At 52.9% G+C, this 19,642-nt stretch overlaps 1 protein-coding gene across 1 annotated transcript; it reads left to right on the top strand.

The window, feature by feature from the left end:
- The first annotated feature begins 16,375 nt into the window (after positions 1-16,375).
- Positions 16,376-19,148, top strand: SP8 (Sp8 transcription factor). Its single transcript, XM_075706081.1, has 2 exons — positions 16,376-16,604; positions 17,664-19,148. Exons 1-2 carry the CDS (start codon positions 16,584-16,586, stop codon positions 19,146-19,148), a joined length of 1,506 nt encoding a protein of 501 aa, XP_075562196.1. The 5' UTR covers positions 16,376-16,583.
- Positions 19,149-19,642: the final 494 nt, after the last annotated feature.

Raw genomic sequence — 19,642 nt, 5'->3', positions numbered from 1 at the left:
TTTTTCTTTAAACTTTTTGAAAGTTTTAAGATTTGTCAGATCACTGGTATGAAAAATTTCCCAGTTTTAATGCCAAATTTGACATTACAGGAAGCATAAAAATAAAGCCTTAGAATGGAAACTATTGAACTACCTTAACTTCGGAATTTTGGAGGAGGTGGGGGATGAACAATGACAGTATATTTATTGCTGGCTGAATTGTGACTGTTCTCATTGCTTTATTTTCTTACTTTATTACTCATATCCCTTTAATAAGAAAAAAGACAAAATTATTTATCTCGATAGCTATGAGCTTTTTTTTGTTTGGTTGGGTTTTTGGGAGTGGAGAAGTTGTGACAGATTCCCTTTACTCCTGGCCAAGTTTTATATTTGGCTACTTGGTGATTTTCACCCTAGTTTGTAGCCTGGATTCCTTTTAAGGAACGTAAACTTTTGCACTGGGATGCATTTAATACAGAGGCAGTCTGTGAATAGGGAAGGATTTGGCAGCTATAGCCACTGTACTCTGCTTCTTAGCAACCTGTTGAAACTCTAATGACTGATCTAATAAGCCAGAAGTATTAGAAGGTCAGAGTGAACAACATTGCTCAGTTTGACCTTCCATTATTTATGGTTTGTCACATCAGCTATCGAAGCTCCAAGCCAGGGGCTGATAAGGAGCTGAATCAGCAGCACAGGCATGACACTGCAACATTCTCACTTTGTCTGAATAGTGACCCTGCATTGTGGTGACCTGTGCAACCACCCATGACACATGTCTCTAAAGGTGGTCCCTGCCTGTTCGCTATTTCATGTCAAAACTCTTTTTGTAAAGTTCAGGATTAACAATACAGTTGGCACTCAAGTAAGGAAAAATTCTTTTCCTTAAAAGGTCTAGACCCCCAAATAATCTTTGGATTCAAAGGCTTCTCTTTCCATAACAGATCTATTTTCACACTGTTCAGACCGCAATTTAACCATTAGCTAAATTATGTGGTGCAAAAAACCCAAACACAGTCTAGAACTTGGGGGCAACCGCATCTCCCTCACCTAAGACAGGGAGCTCACCCAAGCAGCAAAATTGTTTGGGGGAGCAAGGACCGGGCTGGACAGAGTGGCTCACTGTCTAAGGTCAGCTCTCCCCTGCATGTTAGCACAGAGAAAAACGGATTGGAGTAGGGTTGGAGCAATCCAGCGGGTGAGTTTGAGAGTCTTCAGTATGTTAAGATTCTCAGTGGGATCATGGAGATAGCAAGAGGACATCGACTGGAATAGCCCCCATAGGCTAGTTGTCTAGCCGTGGGATAGTATGGATGCTAAAGAATCTGAGAAGCCAGTGTACGTACACTGTGATCCAAGCCAGGAACTGATGTGGGAGAGACGCACAAATATCAGGTGTTCCAAAGTTGTTCACTTGTATGTAGATCAGGGTAACCATGTTAACAGCTCTGTTTCCTTTGTTACATTAATTTTATAATTTTCATACTGTCATGACGCAAAGGTGAATGTTATTTTAACGGATTCTAATGTAATCAATAGTAGTGTTGCTCCTTATTTCAACAGTGAGAGCAGTTTTCCTGGAAGCTGACAAAGTGACAATCTTGGTCAGGTCATTAAAGGCTGCAAATTTGTCTCTGCCTATGTCACGTAACTTAACAAATCATGAAAACATACTTTTGAAGGTTGCCAATCTAAAGCACAAACTACATGTCATAAGTAATAAGGAGTTTAAGTGTGATTCCTTTTCACAAGATGAAGACAAATGCTCTTGAGTTGCTTCAGTGTCTATATATTCATTAAACTCTTCCTAAGCATATTAGCTTTCAGGATCTGCCTCCCTGAAAAGATCTGGGGGAGTTACTCAGTCAAAATATCCCCAAGGCTAGTTAAAGTGTTGATAATTCTTGCAATCTTATTCTGAGTGTCACAATATTTGGTGTTTTCCCAAGCTTCAGACCCCAGAACAAAACGCTCTTGCGAAATTCTCAGCTCTCATTAAAAAGGCACACAAGAAAACCAAATTCTGTTCTGCACCGTTTCACCAAAAAAGGCTTAAAATGAGTGTACACCCCAAACTCATAAACCAGAAGAAAAATCAAAAGTACTTAATTTGTATCATCTCATGAGAAGGCCATGCAGAATTGGCAATGGTTTGTTCACCTTCTGTTACAAAGCCCAGGGAAATTCATATAGGCAGTGATCAGGAGAAAGCTTACTGGGATATTTCTATTGGAAAATGAAATTTACAGGCCAAGGTTGACTTAAAGTTACTTTATAAAGTAAGACAGCTAACAGGATTGTCTTTTCTAAGAAATGAGAGAAGGCCAACGACTAATTCAGTTACATGTTGCTTCCCCCAGCAGACACATGCAGGAAGATACTCACCTTGGAGCAGTCTAGTGAGTCCCTTTCCTTGCTTTAAGCTACAGTCCTTTTGACTAAAAACTTCCCTCCTGCTCTGGGTATCAGATTCCAACACTATGGAGACAGAGGAGCAGAGACCTGTATACCCGAGGAGGCACCAAATCAACTGCTGTCTCCAAAAATCTGGGGTCCTACATGAAGATAAGTATGTCACTCCACACAGGGCAGAGACAAGTTTGGTATGTACGTGGAAAGAAACAGAGGAAATGGAAAGCATTGTTTCAGTTCGTGACCCAGAGAGACTGGAGGAAAAGGAGGAGTTCATCATTCGTGATTCTCTTCTTCAATGCAGGACATTTTCCTATTTCTGGCTTTTTTTCTGAATTCTGCAATAGAGGCTATGGACCCAAGCCTGTTCTTCTATCTGTAAATAGTAAGCACCAATAGCAATTTTTTATTTGGTCTTTTTATGCAAGCTCAGACACCATTTTTTGCAATTGGTGGTGACACATTAAAGTCTTCCCTAAATATGATCTGATACGGTCCAGTAAGGTCTCATTGTTCTAGCACTTGCTAACAGTAAATTCCTTGAGACTAGACTGGCATTTCTGTGGAAAATGTAATTAATTTATTTTTATTTAGAAAACCTTAAATGGATCAAGACCAGCCTTACTGAGAAACTGCCTCCTTTCTGCTGCCATTCTTCTGTGCCTCACATCAGCAGACAAGCAGTAAGTAGAGCTCTTGAATCTAAGTAGGAGGTAACAGTGTGACTGAGCTGCTGAGCTGTTCTTTCAGAGGCAGCATGGACGTAAGCCAAATCAAAATCACCGTGTAACCACAGCCTAACTGTCACCATGCGTGTGACAAGCAGCCTGACGGCCTAACTTCTGATTGTGGATTTCCCTGGACAGCAGAGCTGGGTTTCACAATGCCCAAATCCCTCTGAGCATTTTGCACTTCATGATGCTTTCTCCAGATCTTGAGACTGTGAAGCTGAAATTGCAGGTTACAGAGGTGTAAGCCTAATGCAGTTGCCGCTGGATGGGAATCTGAGGTTTATTACAGTAGCTCTTAACTGTGATTATAAGAAAAGCAACATACAATATACAACCGACTACTAGCTTGTCTACTATTGGAAGAGGATAGTATAATTCATTCAATATATTACTTGAATTTCTATTCTGGGGGTTTGGGGTTTTTTTTTGCTTTTGACTAATTTGCTGGATATTAAACCAAAGGTGATGAGGTTATGTGGTTAAACATTTCTTTTATGTGGCAACATATTCTTCCCAGCCTCTTCCATCCCCTTCTCATCCTCCCCCTCCCCTTCCCTCTCTCCTCTGCTCCATATGGGCATATTTCAAAAGATGCCATTTTTGAGCTTGCAAGGAATAAGCTAATTTACATCCCTTGTTTTCATCTTCATCCAGCACTCAGCAGCTGTAGTATAACTCCCAACCTGTAAGAATCAATACTTTCTGCTTTTCACTCATGTATACATCTACCATTTACATGCCCATGTGCAACATGCCTAGGTATAAATTACTGCTAGTCACTTTAATTTCAATTAAAATGTGGTTTATTAACAAATGCAGGTTCAGACTAAACTAATTAGACGTTAAAAAAAACACGTAGTAGGATCGACATTCCAAAGACCTTTTAAACTGCAAATTTTACTATTCAAACAGTGGGAAAACAATACAATTACATGCAAGGGCTTGTAGAGACTTGCTTAATGCATGATGAACACGCTGACCAAATACTCAGTCCTCCTACCTCTCTATCCCAGAAGTATCTGAAAGGAACAGGACAGCTGTAGTCTTCCTGATTTTGGGCCATCGCAGAGAATGGGATGACAGATGTTGAGCTATTCTTTCAGTGCAGGCGGGAACTCCTCTCTGTCAAACAAAGAAGATTGACAGTCTCAGAGCCCAGTTTATTTGTATAAAAAAGCCAGCTGCTTCTTTAACAGTTGAAGGCAGTATTCCTAGCATAGCAGAAAGTAGATGAATAAATTAATAACTACTAACATGATGTTATCTGTTGAATGATTCTGTGGAAACAGTAATTCCACAAAAAAGTAGCATAGACCTAACATCAGTTTTCCCCACGGAATGAAATGTGCCTTTACTACTGAATATACCGGGTTCCTAAATTCGCACTCGAAGCTGTCCCCAAGTTTTGTGCAAGATCTGAATAATACTTACTGCTATCATATATGAAACACTGACGGCATCCTATATAAAAAATAATCATCATTTTAAGCGTTCTGCCTTGCGGACAATTTTTTTCAATGTGAACAATTTGTAATTTGCTAATGGATGGACTTCACAACCATTTCAGAAAATCCGTTTAGCTATTCAATTTCTCTTTTATCCACTTTTAATATAGCATGATACAAGCTGACTTTTAAAGTGTAGTTCTTCACAGTACTATTCAATTCTCCATTAGCCAAGAATGTCTAAGGAAAAAACAGTTTATCCCGCAAAAGTCCATTTTGAATGGCTGTATCTGAAGAATACAGAGTCAGCATACAGGCGACTTACGGTCCAATTACAAACATTTACCAATCACTAAAATGGCAAATTCCTTATAAATAACGATCGTCACGCTGAGCCCTACGTATTCAGACCCGAGCATGGGGAAGCATGTGGTTTACTCTGATCCACCTGCATAAGCTTTGCTTGCGGTATTTTGCAAAAGCTAAGGTTTGGGTTTGTTGGTGATGAAAATGTTAGAAACTCTGCCAACTTCCAGCCCGCTAAGGCCGCCCGGGCCGGGAGGAGGCCGGCGCCATTCCTGCCCGCGGCCTGGCCTTCCCGCCGCCCGCAGCTGCCTCCCGGGCTCGCCTGGCCACCAGCAGCGCCCGCGGCAGCCGAGGCCGACTGGGGCGGCGGGGCGGGGAGCCCTCCGCCGCCGGGGCGGCCAGGGAGCGGCGGGGAAGCCGGGCCGGCAGCGCCGCACACACGCACCCCAGCCCCGCAGGCAAATGGCGGCAGCGCCCCTCACGCTCGGCGGCACCTCCCCCCCCCCGCCGGGAGCCGCCGTCCCGCCCGGGCAGGGCCGCGTGTGCGCAGGGCGGGCCGGGGCCCTCACCCCGCCCGCCCCACCGCCCCGCCGGCCATCACAACCGCCCCCGCCTGCCGCCGGGCAAGCGGCGGCGCTCGGAGCGCGGCGGGGAGGCGCGGCGCGGCGCAGCGTTCCCCTCCGCTCCGCTCGGGCTGGGCGGCGGCGGCGGCGGCGGCGGCGGCGGCGGCGGGGCCGACCCCCGGCCCCCCCCCCTGCGGCCCCGCCTGTGAGGGCGCCGCTCCCGCCGAGAGGGCGGAGCGGGGCGGGAGCGGGCGGAGGGGTGGGAGCGGGGGGCGGAGCGGGGCTGGGCAGGGTGGGCCGCGCCGCGCCCGCCCGCCCGCCCGAGCCTTTTGTGCTGCGCCCTCCCAGCCTGTCAGCGCGGGGGGCGAGGGTGATTGCGGGGGAGGGCCGCTGCTGGGGTGCGTGTGCGGGAGTGCGCGGGGCTCCGTGTGCCGGCGGGCCCGGCCGTGCCCTCATGGCCTCATGGCTGTGGAGGGGCTGGATGTACGGGTGCGTTGGGTCTGTACATATAGGTGCGGTAGGTCTTTACATACAGGTGCCTCTGGCCCGCGCGTGGGTGGGTGTGACACGGGAGAGGGGGGCTGTGGGTCGGGCAGAAGGCCACGGCCGCGGTCTGGCAGGGAAATGCAGGCTCTCTGCCCAAACTCGGGGGTCCCTCTGACAGGTGTAAGGGTGTTTCTTCTTGACGCGCTTAGGCCCAGCCATCTTCACCTTGGCCCAAGTGTTTATCTCAGTGTTGTTCCCAGCCCAGGGAGAACCCTCTTTCCCACCGTGGCAAAAGCCTGTACTTAACTTAATTATTATTTTTTTCCCCCCTCTGTGAAAGATGCAACTACAGTAAACTTCAGCTGTGTTTGAAGAACAATTTTCCGTCGGCACAATAGGGAGCAGCCTTTCGGAGGAGCGATGAGTTGCGTTACCAGCCGCGTCCACCTCACCGAGGGTCACTCTGGCCTCTTACCTTGTAGCTCTTGTTCAGAACAGTTGTTAGACAATTAGCTAAACATACCAGGAGCAGTGGCATTGGCCTCTCCTTGTGCGGGCCTAAGTGCTTTGCATCTGCCAGATCTAAAATATCAGCCTGTGTGTTCACTTTGGAGTTGGGCTCCTGGACTCTGCACTGCCGTCACCGCTCCTGCCATTTCAAGAGGCTGCACTGCGCCCCTTGTCCAGCAGAGCTCTTCCCCTTCACTTCCAGACAGATGTTTTTCTCATGTTAGTCATGGCAGAAATGCTGGATCCAAAGGCCGGCTGAAGTCATTCAGAGCTTCCTGCTGGTTTAAACCAAACCTGCCTGGCCACAGCTGCCAGGTATACAGGGCACCCTCTTGACAGATGTTGCAAGAAATAGGGCAGTGATTTCTCTTTGAAACAACCCCATGTTTTGGCTCCTGGTGGAGACTGACCCTTCTGAGAAATATTCTGGGCAACCCAGGCCAGCATGATTTTAAAAAAAAATTAAAATGGATCCTGTCATCTGGACAGGCACAACATGTTAGACTGCTTCAACATGAAAAATCAAGATCTTCTCCTGCTCATTGCATAGCTCCTGAAATTTCTTTCTAGTTCCCAGTAGGGTTATTCTCCTCCACCAGTTCATGCATGTCAGGCATGCAGAGATGTTTTTGTTCAACAAGGGTAAAATCAGTGAAAAATACATCCACTGTGAGTGTGAGTAGATTGAGGTTAAAGAGAACATCACACAGGGTGATGTTCTGCACAGTTGCGTGCAGCGTAACGTACCAGCCAGGAGAAAACCACTTTGTCAACCCTAGCTATGTTCCCCCCCAAGCACAATCCCAATAGTGACTTGCCTGTTCCCCAAGTAACAGGGAAAAAAAGTGAACCTGTTGATGAAAATATTGAATATCATACTTCTATTCCACAGGTACTAGATGTAGCCCAATGAACCCACACCACACTGAGCTGGCGTGACAAATTGGAGCCCCTTGGGGTTTTTTAGGAATTGGCAGGCAGGTGGTTTATTCTTGAAGGTGCGAGCAGAGAACTCCTACGATGGCAAGAAAAACCTGTCATGGATAAGGAGGTGTTGCCAGCCTATCTCTTGGGGAGTAACTGGATTTATGATGTGGAGGCAAGTGGGGAGAATTTGCCAAGGTGGTCTGGATGCCTGGGGAAGGGGGGCAGGATCCGTCCCGCCTTGTACAAAAGTAGCACAGACCAGGAGGGGCAAAGAAACGCTGGGTGGCAGGATCGCCCCCCCGCCCCCAAACCCCACCCCGGGCTCAGCCAGCACCGGCCGGTGGCACCCGGGGAGCATTGAGGGGAAAAGGTGCCTCTGCTTCGCCGGTCTGCGGGTACGGGGCAGCTGGGGAAGCCCTCACTTCTCACACCTCGCCTCTGTGTTCGCCTCGGCCATCGCGTCCTTTTAAAATATATATATGTACCTCTCGGCTCCGCTGGATTGCCTTGGAAGATGTTTACCCAGAGAGACGGCACTGCGGCAGTACTTTATTGCAATATAATGCACTGGGGGAAAAAATAGAAGGGGCTCATTATTGTGGTTGATAAACATAGGAAAAGCACATGCCTGACCTTTCATTTGTACAATTAATTGTTCCAGCAGAAAGAAAATGAGTCTTAATTGTGCACAGCTTCCTAGAGGATCAGCTGCGTGTGCCCCTCCACGCTCAGGGAAAATCGCTGCGAAGTTTTCCTGAAGGCTTTTACTTTCCACAAGTGCAGGAAAAAGAAGAAAGGAAGATTGCCATACGCTGCCCCCCCCCCCCCCGAGTTGTCCCCCAAAGAGAAAGAACATTGAACTGTCGTCCTGTTTAAGCAACCTGCAGCATTTCCTTTAGTTCTGTAAAGCGGACTTTTCCTCATGCGTTTTCACTGCTGTTTGGCGCCTATCATAAGGAAATATTTTATGATGCGCCATCAAACCCCACTTCAGAGATCAAGGGTTAGCCCAAACCAGCGCCGTAGACCCGCGCTCTGAATTTGGCTCTCAAATCACGTTGGTAGCAGTGGGTGGTCATGGTTGGGAAGGGGACTTCCCAAGCCCTGCGCTGGTATCCAAGTGGAGCGCTGTCCGTGGGCTCCGGAGGGGCTAGGTACCGTGTCCTCAGGCAGGAGCCTCGGGAAACGAGCCTCTTTGGTCACTGCTGGGGGCATCACCCACGGGGAGCGGGGGGGGGGGGGCGCCCGGGACGCCCCCGCAGCGCCGGGAGGTTGGGGATGGGCTCGGGGCCGCGGGACGGACCGAATTCCTCTCACGGCACTGACAGACCCGCCGGCCCCCGGGGGCTGTAGCCCGCGGGAGGCTGCTGAAGTTTTGCTTCTTTCAGAACCGCCGGAAAAGTCCTTTTGTCTGGCCCCGGTTGATGATTAACAGCCCCCCGGCACCGATCCTGCCCTCGGTACCCCCCCCCCCCCCCAAGTCCGGGAGAGGGATCGGGCCCTTCCCGTGTCGCGGGTGAGATCCCGCCCGGCGAGTGTGACCGCCTTAAACGCACATCTTACCGATACTGATTTTTAATCTCTAAATCACAAAGGGACACATTCTGTGCTCCCTAATAGAGCACAACGCCCATTGACTTCTATCCCATTGACTTCAATGGGAGTTTCGCTCCATTAAGGACCGCAGAATTTGGCCTAAACTGACCGCAATAATTTTGCTGCCGGTAATGGAGCTTCAAAGCCGTCTCTAATTAGCCGACGAGCAAGAATCGTTAAACATGCTGTACAAGTCAGTGTGTGCGACGTGGGGGCTGCGGAACAGCTGAGCAGTCCCGCTCAGACCTGGAGAAGCTTAGGAGCCGTCTTCAGATATAATCGCAACTTCTGCGGGGACAGCTCGGGGACAAGGGTGTCTGACGAGCCACTTCATAGCTGCTGCGTTAGCGTGGGAGCCGGAGAAAAGAAAGCACGGAAAAGTTATGGAAGGTTTGCTCAGCTTTCCCCCCCACACCACCTTCAAAGATGCATTAAAAAGAACCACAGTGTACCCTGACCCTTCTATTTATCAAAGATAAACCTAATTAGTTGTGTTTATCCATAACCCGGAGCACTCCTAACGAGTTATGCTAAATCCCAGAGTGCCTCCGAGCAGTGAGTAGCTGTAGTTTGGGCTGGGCTGAGTTTCACTGCGATCTGGCACCTTCCCGTGCAGCTTTCTGCCTAGCAGTTTTCTCAGTACGGGGAGGTGGAAACGCGGCAGAAACAAACTCAATCCGCTTTAGCTGAATTCGGCTGTAAGGACACTTGCATTACACGACTCTCCTGCCGTTTGTGGGCACAATTCTCCTTCCCCAATTCCGCAGCTGTAAATCCAGCAGCGTGAAGAAATATCTCGCAAAGATTGTTATTTAATAGCCTAATTCTTAGGGGCTTATACACGTACATTTAAATCCCCGCAGACTGTCTATTACCTGCAAATTTTAATTTGGAAAACAGCATTTTCCTCTTGAGATAAAATATTCAACCAGCGAGAATGGTGCAAAGGCTTTCGATCCCTCAAGGTGGAATGCAGCAAGAAAAAAATAAATGCAATTGTTAAACAGCATAAACTTCTAAGGCGATTCCGTAAAACCTTCTCGAAGAACTAACCCATATGAGAAGAAAACCCGCTCGAAATCTCTAGGCATGCCCAGTATATTAGTCATCTATTTTTTAAAAAAATGGGCTCGGAAGTTTTGGTCAGTATTCTAGGCAAAATATGCTCAACAGATGATAGTGGAGATGCAGCCAGAAAACAACTCCAGCTATTTAAACTGCCAAATGAGACATAAAGCCGCATTGTAAAAATCATCTGGAAAACAGGTTTTCCTATTGAAGTCGCTATGTGTTAATTACTGTGATCTGGAAGAGCTCTGTATCTAAACGCCTGGAAGCCGACTTTCACCCCGCATATGTAAATGAAGAAAGTGCTGAATCTAAGCCAGAGGGTTCATGTTCGGATTCATTTCCGTGCATGCCTAGACATTAATATGTGTTCATGTAGGGTTCGTACAGTACGAGGTGTTATTTCCTTATAAAGAAACACCAGGTCTCGCTTTCCATTCTCCTTACAAAATTATTCGCATTATTTATGCTACATTGAGCGATCTAATTTCTTCGTGATAGTCAGCTAATTGCTCTGGCAGGTAATTAGAAGCGGTTTACAACGCAAAGGGCTTTTGCGGTGCCCCTCGGATTATTAAGTTGCTCTGTAAATTATACCATATTTGCCGAAGAGAGGGGAGGGGGAAGGGGCTGACGATCTTTTGAGAAGTTCTTCTCCTGCGATCAGAGCTGAAACGCGTCTCCGTCCCCCCCCAACACCTAAAAAAACGGGGGGAGGGGGCTCTTCCAGGGCTCGGAGTCGAATTATTCTCAAGCACGCGATCTGAAGCCCATTTTGTTCGTGCTCACTGGTCCAGAATAACTTGGCCATAATGGCCGGGAATGGGCCAGGTCTGCAGCAAGCTTCCTGCGCCCTGGCAGTATCCAGCAGGCATGTGGGAAAAGAATGGCTTAAATGGGGACATCTGTTCAGTGTTGCTCATCTCGCTCCTGCGGCCAGGTCGGGTTAAGAGAATAACCTGTTCGCCACCTTGCCTCCTTCCCGCTGCTCGCCTGCCTCCCCTCCCTCTCCCATCAAGTTAATAAGGCTGCTGGGGGGCGGGAGGGGGGATGACCTAATTGCTCTGCCATATAGGCAAATAACGACAGGGAAAGGTGGCGGCTACATTGTAAGAGGAACAGTAAATATATCAATATTAGGGTGTCTCAAGTCAGGTCGCGGGAGTTCTGCATTTAAGAGAAGGCTGCGGTGCCCACTGAGTGCGCGAACCGAGGTGGGCAAAACCTTCCTGGCTTAGTGCTCCGAAGGTGCGTGTTTCCCGGAGGACCAGGGCTTCTTCCCCGTCGCAAACAGCAGCAAGCAAAGATTTTTTTTTTTTAATTTTTTTTTTCCCAGATTGACACTTTTGTGCAGTTGGCAGAACAATATAAATAAATACGTACATACATGCGTGGAAAGCTTTTCTTTTCCTCTATGTTCTCGGCAGGCTATGACTTTGTGCGCTGTAGGATTTGTCTGTGCAAGTGTCTGTCACACCCACACAGTTATATACGCGCACATATACACACGGGCGCGTGTGTGTGTATATATATATTTGTATGTTTGTGTATAAATAGCATGTATTTCGGGGCACGACCCAGCTTCAGGCAGCCTATTTGATGGGAACGTCCTGTCTTGCACACCGATTTTTCAAACGTGTACTGTATCTTGTCACCCGTTTGTAAAGCTTGTACAATGATTTGAACACATGTGTGGTTAAACCATCGGACCCAGAGCAGCTCCTAGATTATTTGTAATTAAACACAATTCCCAAAGTAACATTTATCTTCCCGAAACTGCGATTGCAATTGTCAACCGTCTGGAGGAGACGCGGGGTAATCTGGAAGCATTACCTCCTCTCCTAACGGAGCAGAATGAAAAGAAATCAATACCGCTGAGGAGAAGAATTTAGTAGTTTTTAACTGTACGTGGTGCCTGGGAGAAACTGATAGATAATAGGGGAGGAAAAAAAAAAAACAAACCCCAAACCCAAAAACAACCACCGGAAAGCAGCTTAAACAAATGTATTCTAGCGACCGGCGGTGCAGCCGGCGGCGGGGGCTCCGCGCTCTGCCCCGCCCGGTGCCGGCGAGCCCAGCCCGGGAGCTCGCTCTCCCCTCCGGCGCTTCCCGGTACTTACATGACCGCCTAGGAACCACCGATGCGTGCACAGCGAGAACATGTCGGGGGCACGGGGAGGGGGCGGGGGGAGCGAGAGGCGGGCAGGGAAAAAAGGGGCGAAGAAGGAGGAGATGCGGGTCGCATCTGGGCGCACACCGGCAGTGTGAACAGGGTGGGTGTGAAGGTGCCTCTTCCTCTCCCTCCCCAGGCACGCACACAGCAGCATGTGCACGGCGTCTTCCCGGGCTAATCTAATTACAATGAGCTTTCAGAGGCGCAGCCAGCTTGCCTTTTTTTTTTTTTTTTTTTTTTTTTTTTTTGACACAGGCCCAGGCAAATAAATAAATAAATACCGAAAGACATCGACGTGACCCCCCCCCCCCCCACCTCCTCCCGCCGGCTGCGAGCAGGCAGGTCGGCGTGTGCCCTCGCCAAAGTGGCTCAGCCAGGAGCCCGGGCTGTGCCGGGCATCTGCCCGCTGCCTGCGCGGGGGAGCGGCCAGGCCGCGCATCTTTGCGCGCTGCGCCGCAGCCGGGCTGGGAAAGGCAGGGCGGGCAGCGGGACAGGCAGCCCGGCAGGGTTAGCAGGTAGCTGGGCCAGACACGTTTGCGCTGATGGAAGAAATAACGCCGGTAACCTGCAAAGCGGTAGATGTAGGCACCCCCGCACACGCACTGTCTGCTGTCGCCGGGCTGCACCGGGTGCCCGACTGCGAGCCCCGGTCAACGAAACTACCCGGTGAGGCAGTGAGAGGAACGTCCCAGGTAAACCACAGCAATGCGGAGGTGCGAATGGAGGTTAAATAACGCTATTAATCACCCCCGCTTTGCTCAGTGACCGCCAGGCATCGCACGGGTCCTTTCTGGCTGGTGGCTGTTTTGTTTCCTCTACGTGCTATCCACCTTTCTCCTCTCCCCGTCCAAGTCGAGCCCTCCTGCGCCTGGAGACTTGGTTGTCACCCCTCGGTAAATCTTCCAGGTGATAGCTTCCAGGTGAAGGTGGCGGGCGGAGGGGACACCTCCTGATCCCCACCTCCCCGGGGGCGGCGGGCGCGGCGCGGTGGGGCAAACCCGGGGGGGACCGGAGCGGCTTCCAGCGCACGGAGCCCGGGGAGGGCGAGGGCAAGGCCCCCGTCCAGCGGCTTTTCCCGTGCAGACCACGGGAGCGGAGCCGGGAGCCGCTGGGCGTAGAGGAGCCAAGGTTTCCCTCCTCGCTGGACGCTTGCAAGGCGGCGGAGCGGAGCCGTGCAGCCGGGAAGGCGTGAGGTGGGTCAGGCTCTAAACGTGTGTGCCCGTAAATTGGCGCAAGGGTGGCAGGAAATGCGCTGCCTCGCTCGTACTGACATTCAACATACGGCGTGGTCAGCAGTCAGGCTGATCTTTCCAGCTCTGCCTTTTCAAACAGCACAGACCTCTGTTTCCCCATTAGAGAAATCTCCCCCCCTACACCCACCCCCCCGGGTAGAGCTGTCTGTAGACAGACGAGGACCCCTGGAAGAGCGGTCTATCCATCTCTCTGTCTGCTCGCCGGCCGCAGCGCGGAGGGTCGGGGTTTTCTCCGAGGAAAATCCCCCCCAACACACACCCCCTCCTTCCCCCTCCCCCGGAAAGGTTAGCGACGGCTATCCTTGTGGCTAAAGTTCCGAGATTGCTAATGTATATTGTAGACACAAGATGTTAGGTAGACTTGAGCAAGTTGTTCCCAGGATGTAAATTAGGTCCCAAAAGCTGTTGTCCAAATCGAAGAAACAGAGAAATTAATCTGGGAGACTATCCATCATAGCCTGTAATAAAGGGAGCGACATGGATGAGACAGATGATATGATTAAGGAGCTGTGGTCGTTTTAATTAACTTTTTGCTGTCCTGTAATGATCAAACTGGTCAACAGACCCGGTCAATAAGCATGTTAATATCAAACAAATAAAACCAGGGATGATTAAAAACCTCCTGGTTTATTAAATTTGAAATTCAAATGAAATTTATGCTGCAGATGCATACAGAATGCTAATAGATTTTAGCTTTATTGAGAGTGGATCCCACAGGTTTTCAAGAAACAGCACGAACATTTATCTACTCCCGTACATTAAACTTCAAATGGGGGGAAAAAAAAAAAAGTTTTAATTAATTTCGGGAAAACCTCTCCTTGCTGGCTCCCCCCCCCCGCCGCCCCCACCTGCATATTATGTTGATGTACTGCACCCTTAAGTGCAGTGGTCAATAACGCAAATGCAAACAAAATTGTAAGCTTCCTTAAATCCTTTGCCCAGCAGGCAATGTATACAAAGGGGGAAGGTTACAGATGTTTCCGTGGCGAATTCAGAAAAGATCAGCTCACCGCTCTCAAAGTTCAGAAGCTGCTGCTTTTCCAGTTTCAGGGAAATTATCAGAGTAGCAGGAGGATGCCACTGACAGGGGTTTTGTGATTTCTATTCGGTTCTGATGTATTTGCTTTTTTTCCTCCCTCTCTGTTGAGTTCCCTGGTAAAGACTCCCACGACTACTTTACAACGAGTTTTTCACAATTTCCAACGCGGTGCTTCTAAAAGAAAAGCGCACTGAAAATTAGGGACTTTCGGCCCCAAATCAAAAGAGCCAGGGCAAGCATCGGAACAAACGCACACGAAAAAGATCAAGAAAGGACACGTTTCCTCTGGGCAGACAAGTGCAGACAAAATACGGATGCGAATGGAAGACCCACCCGGCGAGACTCTCCTAAAAAGAGATATATCACTAACGCCTTCTCCTTCCCCGGTGGACGGCAAAGTCTCTCAGACTTTCAGGGGCTGAAAGGAATGCGTGTCGATCGCTTTACCTAACCTGGCACACCACAAAATGCGATTTTCTGTTCTTCTAAAATATAATGCTCGCGATGCTTGTTTTGCTCTTACGCTTTCTGATCTATGTCTTAATAGTTCCTCCCCACCTCCAGCAGATAAAGGAAGTAGAGATAAAAAGTTAACAAGCATTCACACAAGGGAGTATCTCCGGGAATTGTTCTTCCCCTCTTCGCGGGTGATAGTATTGATTAAATTAAACCCGAAATTTAAACAAGTGTGCATTAGGTCTGTAAAATGAATATCATTATAGAAGGAGACCAAAGCAATGAAGTTAATTCTTTTTTATTTGTTAAACGGAGTTCCCTCCTTCCCCCACCCCTTCCTCCTTCTGGGCTGGCCTGTCACGCCTTCTCAACAGGCTAAAATCATTCACAGCAGCTCGCGGAGAGAAACGCGACATTTATGGTAACCGTCAGCCTTCAGAGAAAGAAAGCAGTTCATTAATTTACTTCACTCTTACTTCAAAGTATGATAATGTACGTTACCCCCCTTGATCAATAGATATGATGTACAGTCAATATCCCCACGACACGGAAACGGGTCAAAACCGAGAGAAGGAGAGAAACAGCCCCCACCCAAGCAAAGCTCCGTGGGGAGGTTGCTGCGGAAAAACCGCGGGGGTGAGAGCACCTGGGCGAGCGGGGCCGGGCCGGGGTGGCCCCGGCGGGAGGCTCAAACCCCCCCTCCCCCCGCCCGGGGCCGGCCTGCGCTGCCTCTGCCCTTCCCCGCAGCCTCCGGGCGCTGGGAGAGGAGCCGAGGGGAGCGAAGCTCGCACCCCCGGCTGCTCCGGGACGAGGAGGCGGGGGCCGCCCGGCAGCCAGCTCCGGTGGGCTCCGCCGGGGACGCGGCTCCGCAAAGCCCCTCCGCGTACCTCCAAGGGGGGCAAGAGCTCCTGGGGCGGCTTGTGCCACCCCGCCGCCAAGAATCACGGCTGAAACGGCGGGGCTGCGAGGGCTGGGGAGCGGGGGGCAGCAGGCAGCAGTCGCCTGAAATGTCCCCCCCTCCCCCTTGCTGCGCCAAGTACCGAAAGAAATGGGGAGAGGGGGGGACTGAGCCAGGGGAGCTGGGTGGGGGGACCCTGCGGAGAAATAATGGGATGCTCCCGCACTGGCTCATCGTTGCGATAATAATAGTAAGGCTGAGACGACGATGATGATGATAGAAAAATGCGAACGAATGTAAACGGCTCAAAAAAAAAAATAAAATAATAAAAAAAAAATCCCGTGTCTGATTACGCGCACGGGGGGCGGTGGGTGATGGAAAGGGGCGGCCGGGACGAAGCAGCCCGAGCCGGGGCGAGGGGACCCTGCGGACCGGGACCGGCACCGGCACCGGCACCGTGGTCCGCGCCGCTCGACGACGTGACTGCGTGAGGTCATCAGCGCCGTCGAGCCCCGCGGGGCTCGACGGCGCTGATGACCTCACGCAGTCACGTCGTCGAGCGAGGCGGCGGGGCCGGGGATTGGCTGGCGGCGGCTCAGCGGCACTTCAAAGCCGGCGAGGGAGCTACAATTGTGGTGGAATGGGCGGAACTGATCATTGTATTGCACACCTCTAAAAAAAACACTGCCTCTGATTTATCAATATAAAAAAGATCCTCTGAGAGGAGGGCACTTTTGTGTGATGGCAACTTCACTTCTAGGGGTGAGTCTAAGGATTTTTTCTCTTGCTGGTTTAATTAGTTTCTTTTTATTGTCGATTGGAGGGGGTTAAAATAACCCCTGTCTTGACCGGGGCTATCAGTCTCCTCTATTCAGCCTTTTTCTTTTTTTTTTTTTTTCTTTTTTTTTTTTTTTTTAACTTAAGTACAAGTGAGTTTAGGAGAAAAGAAAGAGCGAGAGGGGGAAAAGGGGGCAGAGTCACTTTTCAGTGAGCAGGAAAAGGTTTTAAGGGCATTTGTAGAAACAACCTACAGCGCCTGGGCTGTGCTGTTCCTGTGCCCCCGGAGAAGTGGCCTTTCTTCTTTACATGTGACTGCTGGAAGGAAAAAAAAAACAAAAACCAAACCCAAAAAACCCCAAACCAAACCCAGCACTATCGTTTTTCGTGTGCAATTTCTAATTTGCAACCGATTGTGGCTTTTTATTTCCCTTTAAAATAACACAGCCCGCCGTGTCCAGCAGGTACGTTGAACTTGTGTATACATACATATGTACATATGTTAAATTTATAGATATATTTAATTATCGTTGGTACGTAAATGAGGCTTTTTTGAGGAAGTTTTTTTTTTTTTTAAAGAGTAATTTGATAATCCTGCAATTCTCTATTTAAGAAAACAGTCTTACTGGCCTGAGGGACGGGGACCGTCCAGGTCCCGGGGAAAGGGAACAGGCTGAAACGTAGCTGCCGCCGTGCCGGGGGCATCCGTAAAGCTGCGGTGCCAGACGCAACTTTTTCCCCCTCTCTTTTTTTCCCCCTTTTTTTTTTAACCCTTGCCGAGCTCCCGCGTGGGAGGAGGGTTGGATGGCGAAGAAAGCCCCGGGAGGCGCTTGGAGGCAGAGCCCGCCGTGCCGGCTCCGGCGAAGGGAACCCTCCCGCGGGAGTCGCGAAACTTTGCGCCCGGGGCCGGGCGGCGGAGCGGAGCGGAGCGGATCGGGGCCGGGCGCGGGGCGCGGGGCGCGGGGCGCGGGGCGGCGGCGGCGGCGGCGGGGCCGCTCCGTCCCTGACGCCGGCGGGGCGGCCCTCTCCCCTCTGTGCCCGCAGGAGGAACCGCGGGTAGGCTCCACGCCGCTGGCCATGCTCGCCGCGACCTGCAACAAGATCGGCAGCCCCAGCCCCTCGCCGTCCGCCCTCTCGGACAGCGCGTCCTCCTTCGGCAAAGGCTTCCACCCCTGGAAACGCTCCTCCTCCTCCTCCTCGTCCTCGGCGGGCAGCTGCGGCGCCGTGGGCTCCGGCCTCCCGGGCTTCGGCGTGGCGGGCGCGGCGCGCAACGGCTCCTCGGCGGCGGCGGCGGCGGCGGCGGCGGCGGCGGCGGCGGCCGCCCTGGTCTCGGACTCGTTCAGCTGCGGCGGCTCGCCGGGCTCCAGCGCCTTCTCCCTCACCTCCAGCAGCGCGGCGGCCGCCAGCTCGCCCTTCGCCAACGACTACTCCGTCTTCCAGGCGCCGGGCAGCGCCGGCGGCGGCGGCGGCGGCGGCGGCGGCGGGGCGGCGGGGCAGGAGGCGGCGGCGCACCAGCCCGTCTTCATCTCCAAGGTGCACACGTCGGTGGAGGGGCTGCAGGGCATCTACCCGCGGGTGGGCATGGCGCACCCCTACGAGTCCTGGTTCAAGCCCTCGCACCCGGGGCTGGGCGCCGGCGAGGTGGGCTCGGCGGGCGCCTCCAGCTGGTGGGACGTGGGCGCCGGCTGGATCGACGTGCAGAGCCCCAACGGGGCGGCCGCGCTGCCCGGCTCGCTGCACCCGGCGGCCGGCGGGCTCCAGACCTCGCTCCACTCGCCGCTGGGCGGCTACAACTCGGATTACTCGGGCCTGGGCCACTCGGCCTTCAGCAGCGGCGCCTCCTCGCACCTCCTCAGCCCCGCCGGGCAGCACCTCATGGACGGATTTAAGCCGGTGCTGCCCGGCTCCTACCCGGACTCGGCCCCCTCGCCGCTGGCCGGCGCCGGGGGCTCCATGCTGGCCGGCGGCCCCGCCGCGCCGCTGGCCGCCTCGCCGCGCTCCTCCGCCCGCCGCTACTCGGGCCGCGCCACCTGCGACTGCCCGAACTGCCAGGAGGCCGAGCGGCTGGGGCCGGCGGGGGCCAGCCTGCGGCGCAAGGGGCTGCACAGCTGCCACATCCCCGGCTGCGGCAAGGTCTACGGCAAGACCTCGCACCTGAAGGCGCACCTGCGCTGGCACACGGGCGAGCGGCCCTTCGTCTGCAACTGGCTCTTCTGCGGCAAGCGCTTCACCCGCTCCGACGAGCTGCAGCGGCACCTGCGGACCCACACGGGCGAGAAGCGCTTCGCCTGCCCCGTCTGCAACAAGCGCTTCATGCGCAGCGACCACCTCAGCAAGCACGTCAAGACCCACAGCGGCCCCGGCGGCGCCGGCGGCCTCGGCGGCGGCGGCCCCGGCGGCGGCCCCGGCCCCGGCGGCAAGAAGGGCAGCGACACCGACAGCGAGCACAGCGCGGCCGGCAGCCCGCCCTGCCACTCCCCGGAGCTGCTGCCGCCCCCCGAGCCCGGCCACCGCAACGGCCTGGAGTGACGGGCGGGGGTGCGGAGCCGCCGCGCCGCGCCCCCCCCCCCCCCCCGCCGCCACCCCGCCCCGCCGCCCCCGGGCGCGCAGCCCCGCGGCGGGGACGCGGACACGTAAGTAGCCGGCGCGGCTCCGCAGGCACCGCGCTCAGCCCCCGCGGCCGCCCCGCTGCCCGCCCGGAGCCCCGCACGGAGCGGGGGAGCGGGCGGGCAAGGAGCGAGGGCCGCTGCCCCCCGTGGGGCAGCCCCGCCGCCGCCTGCCCTCCCCTTCGCCTGGAGACACCCCCCCCCCCCCCCCCCCGCCTCGGGTTGCCTTTAGAGCGGAAAAAAAACCACGTTCCCGCTCGCTCTCCTGCGGGAAACCGGCCCGCACCCCCCGCCCGCTCCGCCGCAAGCACCGGGGCAGCAGCGGAGCCGGGGCCGGGCGGGCCGGGGCTGCCCCGCGGCGGGGGGCTCCGACGGCAGCGCCCGCCAGCCCCGCCCGCCAGCCCCGCTCGCCAGCCC

The sequence above is a fragment of the Pelecanus crispus genome, chromosome 2, assembly GCF_030463565.1.
Source record: "Pelecanus crispus isolate bPelCri1 chromosome 2, bPelCri1.pri, whole genome shotgun sequence".
In the NCBI taxonomy this organism is placed as follows: domain Eukaryota; kingdom Metazoa; phylum Chordata; class Aves; order Pelecaniformes; family Pelecanidae; genus Pelecanus; species Pelecanus crispus.
The sequence above is the reverse complement of the archived record's forward strand: the minus strand, read 5'-3'. Positions and strand labels throughout refer to the sequence as shown.

Coding starts and splice junctions, on each gene's coding strand:
- SP8 (XM_075706081.1), top strand. CDS start 16,584: ATGGCAACTTCACTTCTAGGG. Junction 16,605..17,663: donor TGGCAACTTCACTTCTAGGG/GTGAGTCTAAGG, acceptor CTGTGCCCGCAG/GAGGAACCGCGGGTAGGCTC.